At 42.4% G+C, this 22785-nt stretch overlaps 1 protein-coding gene across 1 annotated transcript in view; it reads left to right on the top strand.

Moving 5' to 3' along the window:
• The first annotated feature begins 2193 nt into the window (after window positions 1-2193).
• Window positions 2194-22785, top strand: part of COL6A5 (collagen type VI alpha 5 chain) — a 97179-nt gene continuing 76587 nt past the window's right edge. The window contains exons 1-4 of the mRNA XM_008708806.2: window positions 2194-2260; window positions 9722-10321; window positions 15456-16088; window positions 20894-21454. Coding sequence (XP_008707028.2) covers window positions 2194-2260; window positions 9722-10321; window positions 15456-16088; window positions 20894-21454 — 1861 coding nt within the window. The remainder of the gene's footprint in view (window positions 2261-9721; window positions 10322-15455; window positions 16089-20893; window positions 21455-22785) is intronic.

The following is a 22785-nucleotide window of genomic DNA, read 5'->3' as shown; positions in this document are numbered from 1 at the left end:
TGAAAATACAACCCACAGAGTAGGAGGAGCATATTCGCAAATTATAGATCTGATAACTGTCCAGTGACCAGCATATATAATGAGCTCTTATTACACACTAAAAAAAGATAAATAACCCAGTTAAAAATGGGCCAAGTGTTTGAATAGGTATTTCTCTAAAGAACGTATACAAATGACCAATAAGTAAATGAAAAAATGCCCAATGTCATTCATCATTAGGGAAATGCAAATCAAAACCGTGGTAAGACACCCATTTACACCCACTAGGATAAAAAAAGACAGAAAATAACAAGTGTTGATGAGAATGTAGAGAAATTGGAACTTTTATTCATTGCTGGTGGGAACGCAAAATGGTGCAACCACTTAGGAAAACAATTTGGCAGCTTCTCAAAATGTTAAACATAAGTTACCGTAAGACCAAAAATTTCACTCCTAGGAATCTATGCAAAGTATTTCCTCAAGAAATGAAAACATGTATCCACACAAAAATTTGTACACAAGTGTTCATAGCAATATTCATAATAGCAGGAACAACTCAAGTGTATCAATAGAATAGATTTTTTAAATGTCGTATATTCATACAATAGAATATTAACCATAAAAAGGAATGAAGCACTAGTACATGTCACAACATAGATAAATCTTGAAAACATTATGTTAATGAACAATTCCAAACACAAAAGGCCATATGTTACATGATTCCGTTTATATTAATGTCCAGAACAGGCAAATCTATAGAGAAGAAAGTAGATCATTGTTCGTCAGGGTCAGTGGGAAGGGAGGATGGGGAGTAACCACTAATTGGTATGGGGTTTCCTTTTGGGGGGGGTGATGAAACTGTTCTGGAATTAGTGATAATGGATGTATCTGTGATATATTAAATGTGATATACTAAAATATATTGAACACTTTAAAAGGGTGAATCTTACAGCATGCAAATTATCTCAAGACTAAAATTAATGAATAAGTAAAATATGTGGTATGTTAGAATATGATGAATATAGATTTTTAAGTCATTGTTGACGTGATTCAGCCACTAACTACTGGGGAGTCTTGTTAGGCCATCCTTAGCAAAATAAGGGTTTAGTCTTAATGATCTATTGGGTCTCTTCCAAATCTAGATTCCACTGATTCTTTCAACCTTCCTTAATAATCAGCAATTTCAAAAGAACTGCTGGAAAAGTCAACTCTAGAAAAAACCCAGCTTTACACCTTTGGTATCTCACTCAAGGCAGCTCTATTTTTGCATATTGGTCATTTGATCTCTTTTCCTCTTTATAAAGAACAACTCTGAATCGATGGAATTTCTAAAAGATTGCAATGTCCCCTGAAGATTTCTGATTGATTGTGAGCTGCATGGAAAGAAATGCTGAGCTTAAGTAATTTGTAAAACCGAGTATCTCTGAAATGCGAGAAAAGTTTTCACAAGGGTTTCATGAAGAAAGAGACATGGGTAGCCGTTGGCTTTTTGTAGCCAAGGTGTGAACACACACTATAGTCATTATTGACATAAAAGTAGAAGGTTAAGGGGGTGCCTAGGTGGCTCAGTCAGTGAAGCCTGACCCTTGGTTTCAGCTCACGTCCTGATCTCATGGGTCATGGGATCTAGCCCCATGTTGGGTTCTATGCTCAGTGGGGAGTCTGCTTGAAGATTCTCTTCCTCCACCTCTCCCCACCCTCCACCGACACACACTCTCTTTCTAAAATAAATAGATAAATATTTTTAAAAAAGTAAAAATATGTGATTTGTGAGGACACAGACTTCATATGAGGCGTATGTGTGGTGGTTAAGAGCTTGGGCTCTGCAGTCACCTTGTCTGGGCTGGGATCCTGGATCTACCGTTTACCAAGCCATGCTGTGCTGTTTCCTTATATGTCACATAGCCATAGTATTTGTCCCTCCCCGTAAGACAGTTGTGAAGATTAAATTAGATGGTACTCGTAAAGCACTGAGAAAAGTATCTAAGCCATGGTGAGGACGCAGCAAACGTTAGCATTCTCTGTTCGCAGCAAATACTCCAAATGCTTAATGAGCATTTTAAACACACCTGGCATTACTTGACAGGTACTTGTTAAGTGAATTGTGTTCTAACCCAGATTCTCCAGTAGTTAGTTCTTGTTATACAATGAGATTTTTCATATTGTAAATAACATTTTTTTACAGAATAAAAGCAAGAAAGCTTCATTAACAAAATGAAGAGCCTGCTAATTATTTTCATCTTAACCCTTTGGACTGAAACACTGGCAGATCAGAGTCCAGGTACCGGTACACATTTTATGTTTATTATCATTTAGGAAAAGAAACATTTTTGTGTCTTAACTAACATTATTTTAATACATAGAAACAAAGGATTTATTTATTTACTAAAAAAATCAAAGCGTTGAATTGTAGTTGGAGGCATGCAATGTCAAACTTAATCTCTCAAAGATGACAGAAAGCCGGGGGCAAAAGCAAGAATTATGCTACACCTGACTAGAAGAACTTTAATTATTCATTGATTTGCTTAGGTCCCAATGTTCCATGTCTCTGTGAATGGAGTCAATGTATTTGTTTTGTAGGTCAGTCTGCCTCCCAGGATTTCCTGACAAAGTTCTGAGTTACTTGGAAAGAGAACAATTGTTAGGCATTTAGCAGCACATCACTCATTTCTGGTGTGGAGGTGGCTGACTGCTAAAGTGGATGCTGGTGGTGCCTCCCTTGGGCCCAGACTCTCTTTAACAGGCTGGTACCCCACTCGCCCCCCACCCCCACTCCCACCCCCAGCCCAGCTGCTGTGAATACTGCCTGGAACGGCTCACAAACATGACCCACTTTCTCAGGAGAATTGTGCTTGGCTCTCCTAGAGTCAGCTAATGCAGGAGACTGTGCCAGTGGCCCTCCACTCCTTCCCTGCAATTCCTGGGGATGGTCTGCAGCCAGTGACTGACTGAGAGAGGAGTATAACAAACTGGCCCTCTTGCCTCAGACAGCGACATGCTCCAGAGTCCTCCCAGATCAGGCAAATATGGTGCCTTGCTTCTCTCCTCTTATCCTGCTTCTCCTCAGTGAAGGCTGCCCCCTCCCCCAGTCCCTGTCTTAGATCTGCTCCTAAACTCTCCAACCCAAGACACCTGCTTACTTGATATGGTCTCTAAAAGTCACTCTTAATCCACAGGCCACTTGGGAGGCTTTCTTGTTTATTCTTTATTTATTTTTTTTTTAATGATTTTTTATTATATTATGTTAGTCACCATACAGTACATCCCCGGTTTCCAATGTAGGCTCGATGATTCATCAGTTGTGCATAACACCCAGTGCACCATGCAATACGTGCCCTCCTTACTACCCATCACCAGTCTATCCCATTCCCCCACCCCCCTCCCCTCTGAAGTCCTCAGTTTGTTTCTCATAGTCCATAGTCTCTCATGTTTCATTCCCCCTTCTGATTACCCCCCCCTTTCTTTATCCCTTTCTTCCCCTACTGATCATCCTAGTTCTTATGTTCCATAGATGAGAGAAATCATATGATAGTTGTCTTTCTCTGCTTGACTTATTTCACTTAGCATTATCTCCTCCAGTGCCATCCATGTTGCAGCAAATGTTGAGAACTCGTTCTTTCTGATAGCTGAGTAATATTCCATTGTATATATGGACCACAACTTCTTAATCCAGTCATCTGTTGAAGGGCATCTCGGCTCCTTCCACGATTTAGCTATTGTGGACATTACTGCTATGAACATTGGGGTGCATATGGCCCTTCTCTTCACTACGTCTGTATCTTTGGGGTAAACACCCAGTAGTGCAATGGCTGGATCATAGGGTAGCTCAATTTTTAACTTTTTAAGGGACCTCCACACTGTTTTCCAGAGTGGCTGTACCAACTTGCATTCCCACCAACAATGTAGGAGGGATCCCCTTTCTCCACATCCTCTCCAACAATTGTTGTTTCTTGCCTTGTCTATTTTTGCCATTCTAACTGGCGTAAGGTGGTATCTCAGTGTGGTTTTGATTTGAATTTCCTTGATGGCTAATGATTTTGAACATTTTTTCATGTGTCTGTTAGCCATTTGTATGTCTTCATTGGAAAAGTGTCTGTTCATATCTTCTGCCCATTTTTTGATTTGTTTATTTGTTTCTCGTGTATTGAGTTTGAGAAGTTCTTTGTAGATCTTGGATACCAGTCCTTTATCTGTAGTGTCATTTGCAAATATATTCTCCCATTCCGTGGGCTGCCTCTTAGTTTTTCTGACTGTTTCCTTGGCTGTGCAGAAACTTTTAATCTTGATGAAGTCCCATAAATTCATTTTATCTTTTGTTTCTCTTGCCTTTGGGGATGTGTCATGAAAAAGGTTGCTTTGGCCGATGTCGTAGAGGTTGCTGCCTATGTTCTCCTCTAGAATTTTGATGGATTCCTGTCTCACATCGAGGTCTTTCATCCATTTGGAGTTTATTTTTGTGTATGGTGTGAGAGAGTGGTCAAGTTTCATTCTTTTGCATGTAGCTGTCCAATTTTCCCAGCACCATTTATTGAAGAGACTGTCTTTTTCCCACCGGATGTTTTTTCCTGCTTTATCAAATATTAGTTGCCCAAAGAGCCGAGGGTCCATTTCTGGGCTCTCTATTCTGTTCCATTGGTCTATGTGTCTGTTTTTGTGCCAGTACCATGCTGTCTTTGTGATCACAGCTTTGTAGTACAGCTCGAAATCCGGCATTGTGATGCCCCCAGCTTTGTTTTTCCTTTTCAACAGTTCCTTGGAGATTCGGGGCCTTTTCTGTTTCCATACAAATTTAAGGACTATTTGTTCCAGTTCTTTGAAAAATGTCCTCGGTATTTTGATCGGGATAGCATTGAAAGTGTAGATTGCTCTGGGTAGCATGGACATTTTAACTATGTTAATTCTTCCAATCCATGAGCATGGAATATCTTTCCATCTTTTTATGTCTTCCTCAATGTCTTTCAAGAGTGATTTATAGTTTCTAGAATATAGGTCCTTTACGTCTCTGGTTAAGTTAATTCCAAGGTAACGTATGGTTTTTGGTGCTATTGTAAATGGGATGGATTCCCTAATTTCTCTTTCTTCGGTCTCGTTATTCGTGTATAGAAATGCAACTGATTTCTGAGCATTGATTTTGTATCCCGCCACGTTACTGAATTGCTCTATAACTTCTAATAGTTTGGGAGTGGCTTCTTTTGGGTTTTCCATATAGAGTATCATGTCATCTGCAAAGAGAGACATTTTGACTTCTTCTTTGCCAATTTGAATACCTTTGATCCCTTTTTGTCGTCTGATTGCTGTTGCAAGGACTTCTAGTACTATGTTGAATAATAGTGGCGAGAGTGGGCATCCTTGTCGAGTTCCTGATCTTAAGGGAAAGGCTTCCAGCTTTTCCCCATTGAGAATAATATTTGCAGTAGGCTTTTCATAGATGGCTTTTATGAGATTGAGAAATGTACCTTCTATTCCTACACTCTGAAGGGTTTTAATCAGGAAAGGATGCTGTATTTTGTCAAATGCTTTTTCGGCATCGATTGAGAGGATCATATGGTTCCTGAGTCTTTTCTTGTTGATATGATGTATCACGCTGATTGATTTGCGAATATTGAACCACGCTTGCATCCCAGGTATGAATCCCACTTGATCGTGATGGATAATCCTTTTAATGTACTGTTGGATTCTATTAGCAAGTATCTTGTTGAGGATTTTGGCGTCCATATTCATTAGGGAAATCGGTCTGTAATTCTCCTTTTTGAGGGGGTCTTTGCCTGGTTTGGGGATCAAGGTAATATTGGCCTCATAGAATGAGTTTGGTAGCTTTCCTTCTGTTTCTATTTTTTGAAATAGCTTTAGGAGAATAGGTATTATTTCTTCTTTGAATGTTTGGTAGAATTCCCCAGGAAAACCGTCCGGGCCTGGAGTTTTGTTATTTGGAAGGTTGTTTATCACTGACTCAATTTCTTCATAATTAATTGGCCTGTTTAAGGAATCAATTTCTTCCGGTTTCAATCTTGGTAGTTTATAGGTTTCCAGGAAGGATTCCATCTCTTCCAGATTGCTTAGTTTATTGGCATATAGCTGTTGATAAAAATTTCTAATAATCCTTCCAATTTCAATGGTGTTCGTCGTGACCTCTCCTTTTTCATTCATAATTTTAATAATCTGGGTCCTTTCTCTTTTCTTTTGGATAAGTCTTGCCAGTGGTCTGTCAATTTTATTGATTCTCTCAAAGAACCAGCTTCTAGTCCTGTTGATCTGCTCTACTGTACTTCTGGTTTCTGCTTGATTGATTTCAGCTCTAATTTTGGTCAACTGCTTCCTCGTGCGTGGATTAGGCCTGTCCCTCTGTTGCTGTTCCAGCTTCTTGAGGTGAGAATATAAAAACTGCATTTTAGATTTTTCTATTCTTTTGAGTGAGGCTTGGATGGCTATGTATTTCCCCCTTAGGACTGCCTTTGCAGTATCCCATAGGTTTTGGACTGTTGTATTTTCATTCTCATTGGTCTCCATAAATTGTTTAATTTGATTTTTGATTTCCTGGTTTATCGAGTCATTCCTGAGCAGGATGGTTCTTAGTCTCCAAGTGTTTGAGTTTCTTCCAAATTTTTCCTTGTGGTTGAGTTCCAATTTCAGAGCGTTGTGGTCTGAGAATATGCAGGGGATAATTTCAATCTTTTGGTATCGGTTGAGACCTGTTTTGTGTCCCAGAACATGGTCTATTCTTGAGAATGTTCCATGGGCATTAGAATAGAATGAGTATTCTTTGGTTCTGGGGTGTAGTGTTCTATATATATCTATGAGGTCCAACTCGTCGAGTATGGCATTCAAAGCCTTTGATTCTTTGCTTAGTTTTTGCCAGGGTGTTCTGTCTATTTCTGAGAGTGGAGTGTTGAGGTCCCCTACTATTAATGTATTTTTATTTATATGTCTCTTTATTCTGGTTAAGAGTTGGCTTGTGTATCTTGCTGCTCCCCTGTTGGGGGCATATATATTTATAATTGTCATATCCACTTGTTGAATACTTCCCTTAAGAATAATATAGTGCCCTTCTGCATCTCTAACTATAGTCTGTAGTTTAAAATCCAATTTATCTGATATGAGAATTGCTACCCCAGCTTTCTTTTGAGGTCCATTTGCGTGAAAGATGGTACTCCATCCCCTTACTCTCAGTCTGAATGCATCTTTGGGTTCGAAATGAGTCTCTTGTAGACAGCAAATGGATGGGTCATTTCTTTTTATCCAATCTGCAACCCTGTGGCGTTTTATGGGATGGTTCAAACCATTTACATTAAGACTGATTACTGAGAGATATGATTTTAATGTTGCCATGTTGCCAGTAAAGTCTTTGTTTGTATTGGCTGTGACTTTCTGTTCTGTATCACTCTTGGGGCCTTTTTACTTTTATAGAACCCCCCGTAATATCTCCTGTAGGGCTGGTTTCGTGGTTACAAAATTGGTTAGTGACTGGCGATTCTGAAATGTCTTTATTTCTCCATCAATTCTGAATGACAGCCTTGCTGGATAAAGGATCCTTGGCTTCATGTTGTTCTCTGAAAGAGCTTTAAAAATGCTCCCCCAACCCTTTCTCTCATTCCAGGTCTGTGTAGACAGGTCTGACGTAATTCTGATGCTTTTGCCTTGGTACGTGAGAAATTTCTTTGCCCTGGCCGCTTTCAATACTGTATCCTTGCATCTAATATTTGCGAATTGCACTATGACGTGACGTGGCATAGGTTTGTCGTGGTTGAGCTTGAGAGGGGTCCTCTCTGCCTCTTGGACACAAATGTTTGTTTCCCTCGGTAGATTAGGGAAGTTTTCAGCTACAATTTGTTCAAATATCTCTTCTAGACCTCTGTTTTTCTCCACCCCCTCGGGGATGCCGATGATTCTAACATTGGATCGTTTCATTGAGTCAGTAATCTCCCGTAACCTACATTCGTGGGCGTGGATTTTTTTAAGACCAGCTTCTATTTTCGTTTTTTCCTCTATTAACCCATCCTCCAATTCACTAACACGTTCCTCTGTTTCGGTGACCCTGGCCATCAGAGCCTCTCGTTTTGCCTGCATTTGGCTCATAGAATTTTTAATTTCTGTCAGATTCTCTCTCATTTCTGTCCTGAGGGATTCTATATTCTCAGTAACCTTTTCGTTAATACTTTTTTCAATTCTACTCATCATTTTGACCATTGTTACTCTGAATTCCATTTCTGATAATTTGGTTACATCCATATCCATTATTTCTGTGGCAGAGGCCACAGACTCACTGTCTTTTCTTTGCTGGCGGGGGCTTCTCCTTCTTGTCATTCTGATGAAGAGAGGTTGCGGGGTTTCCAGAGCCCAAATTATTGACTGGGTCCCAGGCCGTGCCCCTTGTTTTATAGGGATCTTAGGGATGTGGGCTTCTTCTTTAAAGATTTTATTTATTTATTTATGTGGCAGCCAACCAGCGAGAGAGGGAACAGAAGCAGGGGAGTGGGAGAGGAAGAAGCAGGCTCCCAGCGGAGGAGCCCGATGAGGGACTCCTTTCCGGAATGCCGGGATCACGCCCTAAGCCGAAGACAGGCGCTCAATGACTGCGCCACCCAGGCGCCCGGGTTGTGGGCTTCTTGATTTTTCAGCCTGCCTTCTGTGTTCTGGGGGAGGGGCCTGCCGCGCCGATACTCAGGCAACCCTGTTTGGGTAGAGTCTCCGTGTCCTCTGCGAGGGGGGATGGGGATGGGCACACTGTGAGCCGGTACTTCCAGGCTTTTGTTCTCTGGCGGCTTTCCCTGGCGGTCTGCTGTGCCTCTTCTGAGAGTCAGAGCAGCAGCGGCCAAATCTCAGCCTCTGTCACGGAACAGAAGGATTGCGGCCCGTTCTCCACTGATGTTCTGGCCACTTTAACTCTGTTTCTGTTGGTGCTGCTCAACCCTGCAGCGTCCCGGGATGTGCGCCCCACACCCGGCGTCCCAGCCCTCACTTCCAGGGCCGGCGCGTCTCTGTCCTTTGTGTTTCTAACGCCGCCAGCCGCCAGCCGCCCCTGTGCGCTCCCGGATCTCCCGGTCTCAGTCTGGGTCCGGTGAGCACACCGGGATTCAGGAGTTTCGTGAGAAGCCTGGTGGCACGCGCACCCGGTTCAGGGTCTCAGTCTGCTGTTTCGCAGGTGCCGACCGCGAGTCTGCCCACTCCCCCGTGCAAGTGGCTACCGCTTCCCGGCGCCTGACGCGCGGCTCCTCCCCTTCCGTTTATCTTCTGATATCTGTGAGCAGTTTCATGGCTCCCCGCTTCGTACCTCAATACTCAGCGCTGGAGATGTTCATTTGTAGAGATCCAGATGCGTCTTCCTGCGTCTCAGGCTGGTTCCGTGGTTGTTTAGGCTGGTCTGGTACCTATCCAGCTCGACTCGGAGGACCGGCTGAAAACGGTGTCTCCTACTCCTCCGCCATCTTAACTCCCCTGTTCTTGTTTATTCTTTAGTATATTATCAGAGTTTGGGGTTCCACAACCAAAAAAAGAAAAAAAAATGTCTCTGGTATCGAGTTGAGAAGGAAAAGAATTATTGCTTCACTTTACAAAAGTCCTCTTGTTTGATATTTTCACAAAAGCAAGTAGAGTTTCTTCTGTTTGACCTCCAGAAGACACTTTCCTTGGGATTCTGAGTTACTCTTAACCGAGAACACAGTCTCCAATGAGCACTGTGGTCTCAGATGTAAGGGCTGAACAAGCCACCGCCTTGTTTAGGTTTGTCGCCATTTTATCTCAATAGAGCCGGGCCCTGAGTATGCGGATGTCGTGTTCCTGGTGGACAGCTCCGACCACCTGGGAACTAAGTCCTTCCCCCTCGTGAAAGCGTTCATTCACAAAACGGTCAGCGGTCTGCCCGTAGACGCCCACAAGTACCGCGTGGCCCTGGCGCAGTACAGCGACCGGCTCCACAGCGAGTTCCAGCTGGCCACGTTCAAGAGCAGGAACCCCATGCTGAACCACCTCAAGAAGAACTTCGGCTTCCTTGGCGGCTCCCTGCGGACCGGCCATGCTCTCCGGGAGGCGCACAGGACCTTCTTCTCTGCGCCGGCCGGCGGGAGGGACAAGAAGCAGTTTCCCCCGATTCTGGTGGTCCTGGCCTCGGCCCAGTCCGAGGATGACGTGGAAGAGGCCTCCAAGGCCCTGCGGGAAGACGGGGTGAGAATCGTCTCCGTGGGGCTGCAGAGTGCTTCTGAGGAGGAGCTGAAGGCCATGGCCACCTCTCGGTTTCATTTCAACCTCCGGTCGGCCAGGGACCTTGGCGCGTTTTCCCAAAACATGACGCAGATCATCAAGGAGGCCACCCAGTACAGGGACGGAGCGGCCCCTCACAGTGTAGGCGGTAAGGAAGGACTGGGTCCCATGCAGGCGGCTCTGCGCGCACCCTCGTCTCCTGCAGCTCGCGTTCTGCTTTCTGTGATTCGCGGTGCTGAAGGCCTGGACATTTCTACACGTCCCTGTCCACTCCGACTCTCATGTCTGCTTGTGCCTTTTCACCGACGGGCATCTTCTTGCGCTCCTTCGTCTTCTTAGAGCTTGGGTGACTCCTGACATCGTTTAAACCTCAGCCCTACTGTCCTATCCTGTTGGACGGTTTTCCTTTCAAATTCCTTTCTGTGTCTCACAGTTCCCTGTGCATGCTTGATGACAGAGGCACTTCCAGAGTGAATGATGACTCGTTTCTGTGTTGGGCCCTGCCACCAATGAGCTGGTGGCACGTTGAGGGCAGAAGTGGGCACTTACATGTATCTCTGTATTCTTCAGGCCTACATGGTGCCTGACAATGAGCTAGCATTCTATGTATTTCTTAATAAGGGAATAAATGAACATCTTACAGATAAAACAAGAAGTTCTACCTCACAGTCCTGGCGTCATGTGAGGCCCATGGTGAATGCTCGGTAAGTGCCTGTCAGCTGGTACAGAGCGACATAGAATGGGAAGGATAACTTTCAAATGAGACGGACGGAGAAGAGTATACCCTCGGTTGTACAGTGGAGCTGAACAGCGGGCTGCGGTCTTGAGCCCTCCATCTGCTATGTGGGCTGATCCCCCCTGCACTGTTTCTTTCTCCTTACAGGTGAAATCTCTCTAATGAGTGTCAGGACCTGCTAAGGCCAGGAGTTTGACTCCTTCCCCCTCTCAGTTATGCCATCATTTTGTGCTTCTATTTTTCACATCTAAGACACACTTCTTTCCCCACATTTTAACATTTTTGATGTTAGGATGTATCTTGCACTAATGCTACATGTCTTTTTTAATTTCTAAGAGCTGCCCTTAAATACTAGTATACTTGACAGTAGACTGGATCTTTGAATTGAAGAAATATTGGAAATATTTCTTTTCTTTTTTTTATAATAATATTTTTTATTATGTTAGTCACCATACAGTACATCCCTGGTTTTTGATGTAAAGTTCGATGATTCATTACTTGCGTATAACACCCAGTGCACCATGCAATACGTGCCCTCCTTACTACTCATCACCAGCCTATCCCATTCCCCCACCCCCCTCCCCTCTGAAGCCCTCAGTTTGTTTCTCAGAGTCCATAGTCTCTTATGCTTCATTCCCCCTTCTGATTACCCCCCCTTTCTTTATCCCTTTCTGACAAGCTTATGGGTATGAACAAGACCCGTGAATGACTCAAATTGAACTGACTCAGCACCCTTTCTTGTATAATGTAGCCCCTTAGCTATCACATCCCCCAACATAAAATTTTCCGCAACTTACTTTCTGAGGGTCACCAAGAGTTTCTCCTGTGGCAGCACAGACGCTTCCTCTCAGGTTCCATCATCCGTGTTGATGCCTGTCGTGCGCATAGCTGCTCGAGAACAACACCTTACTTCAGTCCCTGCAGCTGGTTTCCCTTGGGGGATGCGGGTTCTCAGCTTTATCTCTAAGCAGCCACCCATCAGAACCACCAGGGGCCACATCCGCCTTCCTGTCAGCCCCAGAAAATCCCTGTATTTCCCACAAAAATGCAAAAGACCTCCTTCTCATCTGCTTGCATTCTTTTTTTTTTTTAAAGATTTTTTATTTATTTATTTGACAGAGATAGAGACAGCCAGCGAGAGAGGGAACACAAGCAAGGGGAGTGGGAGAGGAAGAAGCAGGCTCATAGCAGAGGAGCCTGATGCGGGGCTCGATCCCATAACGCCGGGATCACACCCTGAGCCGAAGGCAGACGCTTAACCGCTGTGCCACCCAGGCGCCCCTCATCTGCTTGCATTCTTGATCCCCTAGGCCAAAAGGAGGAATACTGATGACCCCGTGACTTACAATGTCTCACGTGAAAAATGTTTTATTTGTGTCTTAAGTGAGTGCTCCATGAAGACCTCAAAACAGAAGACTCTTGAGTTAAATCGTTTACCTGGCAGGTGATCCCAGACAGCATTTGGAAGGAATGGGTAAACTGAGACAGGAAACTGCCCATGAGGTGTTGATGGGCAGGCAGAACAGGCCCGTGCACAGCCCCAGGGAGGCGCTCAATAAGTATAATGTATTCATGAGAGGCTCCCACCATTCTCTCCAGAGGAAAGTAGAAAGAGTTCCTGGCAAAATGGATTTTCCTGGCTGCCTCTGCACTCAGTTGGTGATGATGGGCCATTCTGAGCAGGTACTATCTAGTTCTAAGACTCAAGGAGACCACCTGGTGTGGTACAAAGTGCTCTGAACACAGGTCAGAAGACCCAGACACTGCCACTGGCTGCCTGTGTGAATTTGGGGAAGTGATATCATCTCTCTGAGCCTTGCATCAGCATCCTCATTTGTAAGTCATGGCAGCTGGGATGACCTTGAAACTTCCTTTCTGCTCCACCATTACCAATTCCATGGCTATAGCTATGGCCTGATTCTGTAGTAGGACCAGCTCAGGCTTTCATAACAAACAGATTCCCTGAATAATAGGAAGTTTATTTCCCTTGTAACATTGTAGGGCTGGTGGTCAAGGTGACCAGCTGTCTCTCTTTTGTTCAGATACTTGGGTTGGTGGTGGCTTTTCTGTCTTCACGTATGACTCCGAGGTGCCCTAGGGATAGTGACTTCCAAGATGCCCTGGGGATTGTTATACAGCTGGTGGATGGGAAAAAAAGATGAAAGATCACTCATGGGATCTTTATGGGATAAGCTTGGAAGAGACACACATTATTTTTGCTCACATTTTATTATCCAGATTTTAGTCCCATGGCCACACCTAACTGCGAGTGAGGCAGGGAAGTCAGGTCTAGCTCTATGCCCAAGAAGAGGAAATGGGTTTTAGTGAGTATTTACAAGGTTCTACCACCATTAGTGTTGCTCCTGAGACACCAGGGAATCACTTTCCCTCCACTCCCCTGATCTCTCCTCCTGCTGCCTTGGAGAAATAGCAAATTCTTAGGATTTATGCTCTTCTTCTTTCAGAGAAGAAACCCTCCTGTAACCATCTACTCTGGGGGTCTGGGAGATCTTCCATCTGTATAGGTGCTGCTTAGTCTCTGCTCTGCAGGACATTGGGGTTTTACCACCTTCTTAGAGGGTTCCGTGTGCTGCTTTGTGCTTCTCTCCTAATTTACTTCACAGCAATGTAGTACAACAAGGTTTTGCTTGATGGGATACTATTCTTGCCTTTAGAGGTTAAGAGAAAGAACTTCAGAGTCAGTGAGGTCTAGATTCAGACTCTGGCTTGGCTGCTAATGGCCTTGAATAAGTTACTTAACCTCTGAGCTTCAGTTTCCTTACCTATAATGTGAGGATACCAGTGCCTACCTTGATATGGGTGAGATGGTTTGTATGGCATTTGGCACATAGTTTACTATTATTCATAGTAACAGCTATTTGCAAATAAATACTTCCCCAAGTAGGTCATGCCGGGAGTTTGTTTTAGCTAACTGTGTGGGGTGCAGAGTGCATTGGTAGATTTATGAGAATTATTTTTAATTTGAGTTCTCACTAGGCACCAGGTACTGGAGAGAGAGAGATAAGACATATCTTCTGGTTTCTAGAGCTCACAATCCTAATGGGTAGCTCTTGGCAAGATTGAGCTTATCTCTTGGCTATGCTTTCCACAGATATAGTTCCTTCACCTGTGCCTAGAGTAGGCATTCTCTGTGCATATGGTGTACTGTTCCCTGAATGCCAGATTTATACAACCAACTGCTTGCCTGGCATCTTCAATAATATCCCAAACTTAGCATGACTGAAATGGAACTCTTGAATCCCCCTTGCAACTTGTTCTTTCTACTGTCTTCCTTGTCTTGGTATTCCAAGATACTGCCAAATCCACTCAGTTCTTCATGCCAAAAACCTAGTTTTGACCACTTCCCCTTTGTCTCTTAATGTTAGCATCCAATTTATCATCAAGCCCCTCTCTGTTCTGCCTCTAATTCATGTATCAAAACTACCCTGTCATTTCATCTTACCTCCTATTATCCTTGTCCAAGAAACATGATCTCTTTCCTGGACTAGGGCAATTGTTTCTTAGTGGATATCCCTGAATTTGTTATCTCTCCTCAGCAACTGGGGTGATATTTTAAAGACTTAAGATCGTGTGACTCCCATATGACTTAGGCGCTGCTTCTTTCTGGCCTCATCCATCATTGTTCCCTTCACTCACAGTCACCAGCCACTCGGCTTCTTGCTTGTTCCCACCTGCTCCTGTTCCTTCTGCCAGAATTCCTCTTCCTTCAGAACATGTGGCTGAATCCTTCTCTTCATACCTCAGCCCAAATGCGATCCTCTTAGAGAGGTCTTCCCTGACTTCTTTTTATCTCAAGTAAGTTAATCCTCTTCCCACATCCCCAGAATAGTAACTCAGTTGACTTACTTTGTTTTAGTTCCTTGTGATCACTGAAATAATATAATCTAGTTAATCTGTCCTCCCCATAGAATGTGAGCTTCCCAAGGTCAGAGATATTTCTATTACACCATCCCTGCATCCTAGCACTTGAGAGTGGTGGTGGACATGGAGGTGGTGATGGTGGTAGAGATGGTGGTCAGGGTGATGGTGGTGGTTGGTGGGAGTGATGGAGGTTGGTAATTGTTGTTGGTAGTAGTAGAGGTAGAGGTAGAGATGGTGGTGGTGGAGGTATAGGTGGTTGTTGGTTGTTGATGGTTGTGGTGATAGTAGAAGTGGACGTGAGGGCATTGGTGGGTGGTGATGGTGGTGAAGGTGGGAGTAGTGGTGGTTGGTGGTGGGGTGGTCATACTGGTGGTGATGGTGGTCATGAGGATCATGATGGTGGTGGTGGTGGGGAGTGATAGAAAAGTTGGTAAGAAGCATTTTTCAGAGAGAAGGAACATTATTGCAAAGACTCTGAAGTCAGTGACCTTGTAAGTCTCATTCAGAACTGTTATCTGTTGTTTATTAAAAGAGAATAATGCTAACTACAACTGTCACGACTACCTTGATTTTCAGTAATGCCTTTTGACAATCTGGAAAGTACCTTTCTCACTCTGGGCCAGTGGTTTGTACTAATCCTCATACTCTTTTTTTCTCTCCATAGTTCCCTTCCCAGTGGCCTGTCAGAAAGATTCATTAGCTGACCTCATATTCCTAGTGGATGAGTCAGTTGGCACAAAACAAAATTTAAGGAACCTGCAGAATTTCCTGAGGAACATTGCCGCCTCCATGGACGTGAGGTACAACTGCACACGCCTTGGACTTATGAGTTACAGTGATAGAACAAACACTATTTCCCTTCTAAATTCAAGCACAACCCAGTATGAATTTCAGGAGCAAATCCAGAAGCTTTCTGTCCAGGCTGGGAAATCCAATGCTGGGGCTGCCATTGAGAAGATGAGGCTAGAAGCCTTCTCAGAGTCAAGTGGCAGCAGAAGGGCACAGGGAGTGCCTCAGATCGCAGTCTTGGTCACTCACAGACCATCGACCGATGAGGTGCGTGATGTCGCAATACAACTTCGGCTGCAGGATGTGACTGTGTTCGGCATGAACATCCAAGGGGCTGACGAAACCCAGTTAGAAGAAATAGCATCTTACCCTCCGAGACAAATGGTTTCCATGCTCAAATCCTATGCAGACTTGGAAACTTACAGTAAAAACTTCCAGAAAAAGCTCCGGAATGAAATTTGGTCCCAAATTTCTACTCGTGCTGAGCAAATGGACCTTGACAGAACTGGTATGTTTAAAAAAAACTACTTTCTTATTATAAAAGTAATATGAGTCGTGTCCTAGAGTAGGGGCAGAAGTGAGGACTGACTGTAATTGCATGACAGAACTTTAGTAGTTAGGGAAATATTCTAAGACTAGATTTTGGTTCTGGTGCAGAACTTTATAAATTTACTAAAAATCATCAAATGATTACAAAGGTGAATTTTTTAGTGTGTAAATTGTACCTCAATAAAATGTAAAAAAGTAGTGTTAACTATAGTTTAATAATATTGATGAACATGAAGAAAATGAAATCATTTATAATCCTGTCTTTCAGATAAAATCATTTTTAACATTTATTTCTCATGTCTTTGGTTTCTTCTTTCTCTGTATTACTTATGTACACACACACACACACGTTTTGTTTTTATTATTTATTTATTTATTTATTTAGGAGGGGGAGGGGCAGAGGGAGAGGGTTAAAGAGAATCTTAGGCAGGCTCCAAGTCTAGTGTGGAGCCTGATGCAGGGCTCAGTCTCATGACCCTGAGATCATTTCATGAACTGAAATCAAGAGTTGGAAACTTAACCGACTTAGCCACCCAGGTGCCCACATACACATTTTCGAAAGATGGTATAGCATTGCACATGTTAGTGCTGTCCAACAGAACTTTCTGTGATTATGGAAATGTTCTCCATCTGCTCTGTCCAGTAAGGCAGTCACTAGCCACATGTAGCTATTGAGCACTTGAAATGCGGCTAGTGTAACTGAGGATCTGAATTTTATTTAATTTTTCTGAATTTTACATTTAATTTTAATTCAATTTAATTTTGATAGCCGCATGTAGCTGGTGGCTATTGTATCATACAGTGTAGGAATATACAGTTGTGTAATTTGTATCAGTTACAATTACATTTGGGTGTGACCAACAGAAATAAAAACAGCAGTTAGCCATGAGGATGAAACTATTTTTTCTGTTTCATAAATAAGTCCTAAGGTAGGTAGACAGAGCTGGTGTGGTATACCAAAGTTTCAGGAACGCTGTCTCTTCCCACATTATTATTTTTTTGCCATTTGTGGTTTTTATTCCCAGATCATAGTCCAAGATAATCTCTCCAGGCATCACATTCATATCCAGCAAGCAAGAATGATAGAAAAGAAGGAAGTGGGCAGGCTTCCACCTCCTTTTCTTCAAAGATATTCCCAGAAATTACACATATCATTTATGTTTACATCCCAGTAGCCAGAACTTAGTCACATGTTACACCTAGTTGTAAAAATGGGAGCTGGAAAATGTAGTCTTTATTTAGGGTGGCCAATTACGTTGGTAAAAACGGGGTTCGATTAGTATAGGAGGAGACAATAATACTGGGGATAACTAGGATTATCTTCCTTACCCACTTTTCTGTCAACCTTGTATCATGAACTTTCATCCATTTCCTTAAATATTATTTTGCAACATTCTTTTTAGGTTGGTAATAAAATTCCATGGTGCGAATGGAATATAGTTTAACATATTCTACTCTGTTGGATATATAGGTCATTACACATATTTTTCCCATCTAAAAGTCTTGGATAATATCATCCTTGCTCCTATATCTTTACACACAACCATGAGTATTTTTGTACTTTTTCATCTTTTCTATTATGTTTGTCTTCCATCATTCTAGTGAAGATATTCTAGTTAAGATGCACTGTGAATGTGTTGTAGTTTTCCTAAGCTCTTTTCAAAGGTACATGCCAAGAAATACTTGATGTGATTTTGTGTTTACCTAATTCTGAGACACCTGCTGTCTTCACACATTTCCTTTGTGGATAAAATGCTTCTGAACAATTGGAACTGGAATTTGGCAGTACCAACTATGAGGGGATAGGAGGGATGTGTAGTGTGGTCTCTCTTGGAGAGTTTGCAGTGATGTGATTTAAAAAAAAAAAAGAGTATTTCCATTATAGAAATTCTAAATAGGAAGGTATGGGACCAAGGCTAGAGGCAAGGGCCATGTAAGGGGGATAGGTGACTCTCACTTGATCTTAGCCAAAAGGCCGAGAAGCGATTGATAGGTGACTCTCAAAAATTTGTACCTGACTCCGGTTGGGTTCCTCAGAAGTAGATGTCAGAGAAGGCCTTGTGTGAAATTGATATATTAGAAAATATATACAGGAAAAACTGGAGATTGGTAGGAAAGTGGGGTTGGGACCAGGAAGGGAAGGATGATAAGCCAAGTCCCACGGAGGTTCAATTCTATAGGGTCATTCTAGAGACAATGCAGGTTAAACCTTAGAATTGTCCCAGGCAAAGAGGGTTCCAGCACTTTGAGTGCCACCTGCCCACAAACAGACACAGGTGTGAGCCCTTAGCGTGAGAGTGCTAGGAGCCAGTGGGCACAGAAATGGTAGAGTTTGAGCAGATACAGGCTAAGCACCAACAGTGTCTGCTGCAAACTTACCAGAGTTTCCTGGGGAGTTTATTTCTAATTCATTGGCCCAAGCCCTCCCCAAAACCTAATGAATCAGTCTCAAAGTAGGGCCTGGGCACTTGCATTTTAGTAAGCACCTCTCTAAACAGTTAGCAATGTTTGAGAACCTTGACCTTAGTGAATTTGCCATGGCCCAGAGTGTGATGGCCAGCTTTGTAGTTTCAGAATGGTCAAACACGGAGAACCAACCTATACTGACTTAGTCGTTGTATCCACCACATCTGTCACAGAGTAGTTACCCAGTTTTTTAAGTCAGATATCATTAAATCAAGGAAAGACTCACGTTAATCAAACCAAGATACTGACGTATAGAGAAAGAGTGACAGTTATACTTATGATGAGGATTATTAGTGCGCAGGGGCTGGGACGTTCATGTCCTCTGAGAAGTACATTCTCTCCCGATAGCCACGCATACTGAGAAGCTAAATTGAAACCAAGAGATTGCTGGAGGTTGCAGAATCAGAGCAACGGAATTAGTTTTATGACTGAAAGTCTAGTGTCATTCAATTAGGTAAATGACTCTATTTTAAAGTCAAAATATAAATATCTCTCTCTATCTCTGTGTAACTGTACAGGTGAGACTTTTGGGCCAGGGGACACATTCTTCTTCAACATTATCCAAGTGAACATTTTGTGATGATGGCAACGTTCTATATTTAGACTGTTGGATATAATAGTCACCAGCCACACGAGGATGTGAATCACTTGAAATGCAGCTAGTGCAACTAAGGAGCTGATTTTTGGATTTTACTTAACTTTAAGTAGTTTAAATTTACCTTTTAAGAGCAACATGTGACTAGTGGCTGGTGTATTGGACAGCACAGCTCCAGGTGGGCTAGGTGGTCATTGCCTTGGTTTCCCCCCGTGACTCACATTTTTTCTCTTCTTCATTGCTGACCACCACTGTCTTTATTTGAAAAACACCTGATTCTTCTTCATTAGGTATATAAATCAATCCATTCTGGTTGCTATTAAGTTTTGCTGGTCTGAGATTAATCCTATCTTTTTCAGATAACTGCTTATCTTTGCCATAATATTTTATGTAGTGATTTCATAGTGTAATTCTCAGGTCCCAAATTATTTCCAGTATTTCTGATTTCTTAAGGACCAACTCCCCATAGCCTGAAGTAGTGTCAATAGTTACAAGTTGCCCAAAAAGTTGTCAAGAAAGAAAATATTGTGAAATGACTAAATTATTTTGTATTTTAAAGATCTTTTCACATACTCAACCAGATAATTGCACAAATAACCTAACTTTTAAAAGTATGCTCTTTCTGCTCCCCGATTTCAGTGAATAGTTGATAGAGCTGTAAATAGACAATTAGTAAAGTTAAAGCATGTTTTTGTAGAATCTACTCAACAAAGGAAGGAACATTGAGGTCTCTTTTATTTAAAATTTTTTTTTTGTTGAAATCTTGTGATGTACCAGGTGTACTAGGTGGAAACAGAGTAGGAAGCAGTTTCTGCCCTTGTGGGGCTGACACTCTGTGGCAGGAAGCAGTCTGTGCTCATGAACAAATGAATAAGATAACTTCAAAAAGTATGGGTATCATAGAGAAAATAAGGTAATAGGATAGGCAATGATTGACCTGTTTTAGCTAGAGGGGAAGAGAGGGCCTTTTTGAAGAACTGGCATTTGAGTTGGCATATCCATGATGAGATAAGAAGGAACCAGCTATGTGAATATTTAGGGGGAAGAATATTCCAGGAAGAGAGAAGGGCAAGTGCAAAAGCCCTGGGGCACTTTCAAAAATACAGAAAGCAGCCCGGCGTGGTTAGAGCACAGTGAGTAAGATGAAGAATTGTTGGCAATAGGGTCTGAGAGAAAAGCAGGGAGAAAGTTCAGGCCAATTTTTTATTTTTAAATTCTAAATGCAATGATCAACCACTTAAGTAGAAGAGTAATATGATCTGGTTCTAGTTTTAAATGCCATATTCTAGTTGCTCTGGGAAGAAGAGGTTATAGGGGAAGTAAGAGCAGTAAGTCATCTCCTCCATTCCATTTCTTAAGGTATAAACTGTCCAAAAAGCCACATGTCAATACTAGAAAAAACAATTTAACTTTCAGCCTGGTGACTTGGGAATCTGGTCTTTCCTTTTAATTAACTGGCTGTGTGACCTGAGACAAAGCACTGGGTGCCACTCTGTTTCAATTTCCCATCATGTTGTGAATTTCAAAGGAGAAAATGTGCATGAGCAGGTCTGATGAAGCTGGCAGACCCTGTGCAAATAATGACGAGTTCTCATTCTCTAGAAACTTCATGGCCTCACGTTCCTCTACAAACCCTCTTGCAAAGTTCTCCCCAGAGTCTCTATTATTAACGAAGAATGCAATTTACACTTTTTTTCTTTCAGGCTGTATAGATACAAAAGAGGCTGATATCTATTTCCTCATTGATGGCTCAACCAGCATACAGGGAAAACACTTCGAGCAAATCAAGGAATTTATGTTGGCTGTGACAGGAATGTTCAGCATTGGCCCAGACAAAGTTCAAGTTGGAGCTGTACAGTATTCACATAAGATGAGAGTGGAGTTTTACATCAATGACAATTCTAATAATGTGAACTTAAAGAACGCGATTTTGAACATCGAGCAGCTCCAAGGCAACACCTATACCGGGGAGGCCCTGAATTTCACGCTGTCAATAATAAAAGAAGATAGGAAGCATAGGACAAGCCAGGTTCCCTGTTACCTCATTGTGCTGACTGATGGCAGGTCCGCAGATGACGTCCTGGAGCCTGCTGAGAGATTAAGGGCTGAGCAAGTCACCATCCATGCAGTTGGCATTGGGGAGGCTAACAAAGTACAACTCCAACAAATTGCTGGGGGAGAAGAAAGGGTTAGCTTTGGGCAGAACTTTGATTCTTTAAGAAGCATAAAGAATGAAGTGGTTCACAGAATCTGCACTGAAAAAGGTAAGCAAAACAAAAAAGGCTTTATTTCCCATACTTAGTTAGGTACTTCGGGCAGACTAATAGCCGGGCTGAGAAGAGAAGGGATGTGACCGGTTGTCTGGTTAACATTTTGCTAACTTCCTTTATCACTAGGGAGGGATTCAGCCCCTTTAGACCAATTGCCAAGATTGGAAAATTCCTCGGTAGACAGATGCCCTGAGGCCATCTTGAAAGTCATAAGTAGGAAGGTTGCTAAGAGTGTTGTGGCCTTGACAAAGCCCACCGGTGTGGCGTGTAAGAGACTCTATTCTGTGTGTGCAGTGTGTGCGTGTTGTGTGAATGTGTACGCGCATGCGCTAATTGAAGCAGATGAGCGCAGTGGAAAGAAAACGGGCTCTGGCTTTGGGATCCAACTCACTTTCCTACTTGACCTTCGAACTTCCTCATCTGTTAAGCAAGGGTAACACCTACATCCTAGAATCCTTATAGGTTTAGCATAATACACATCAACCATCATTTCTCTATTATGAATGCATATCTAGTACACATATAATAATTGCTTATCTTTATTTGTAACAGAAACACATATTTACATTTTCGTTCTGACTAAAAATCATGTAACAAAAGGTAGGAAGAACAATTTGCAAAGTCCCGTATCTGATTGTGATTTCTCTTATTAGTAATAGCCACTTACTAATTAAAGATGATATGTGTTGATTGCTAGTATTAGCACATGAAAATTTCATGTGCTGAGAGGCATGTTAACTTATTGGTTAAGATAAAGGATGCTGGAGTCAATGAGTCAAAGTTCAAACCCCAATCTTATTAGCTGTGGACCTTGAACAGATTACATACTGTCTACCTGTCTTGATCCCTATATGCCGGCCTATAGTGAAGCTTGAAGGTGATAATGCATGTGGACCACTTGAAATAATGCACGTGGGCACATCGTAACTGCTACATAAAAAGGAGCTATTGTAGAAGTTGGCTAAGGTATTCACTGATGAGAAAGAAAAAGAATTCTCACTTATTTGAACTTACAGAAGTGAAAAAGTTTTGGGATTTTCTGAGTCAATAAAATTAAAAAAATAAGCAATGCAACTAATGAATTGTTGAACGCTACATCAAAAACTAATGATGCTATATGCTGGCTAACAACGTAAAAACAAAAAACAGAAAAGAAAAAAGAAACATAGATAAGCAAATAAGTGGAGCTCACAGCAAAATCCTAAATCACAAAATTGTTCATTGTTCTCCCCATTATGGACAGTAGTTGGGTCTTCAGGATGTTCTAGAAAGAGTACAAGAGTAAAAGTTCCCCAACGTTTCCTGGGGTTGATGCAAAGAGAAGT

The sequence above is a fragment of the Ursus maritimus genome, unplaced genomic scaffold (assembly GCF_017311325.1).
Source record: "Ursus maritimus isolate PB19 unplaced genomic scaffold, ASM1731132v1 scaffold_20, whole genome shotgun sequence".
Lineage (NCBI taxonomy): Eukaryota > Metazoa > Chordata > Mammalia > Carnivora > Ursidae > Ursus > Ursus maritimus.
The sequence above is the reverse complement of the archived record's forward strand: the minus strand, read 5'-3'. Positions and strand labels throughout refer to the sequence as shown.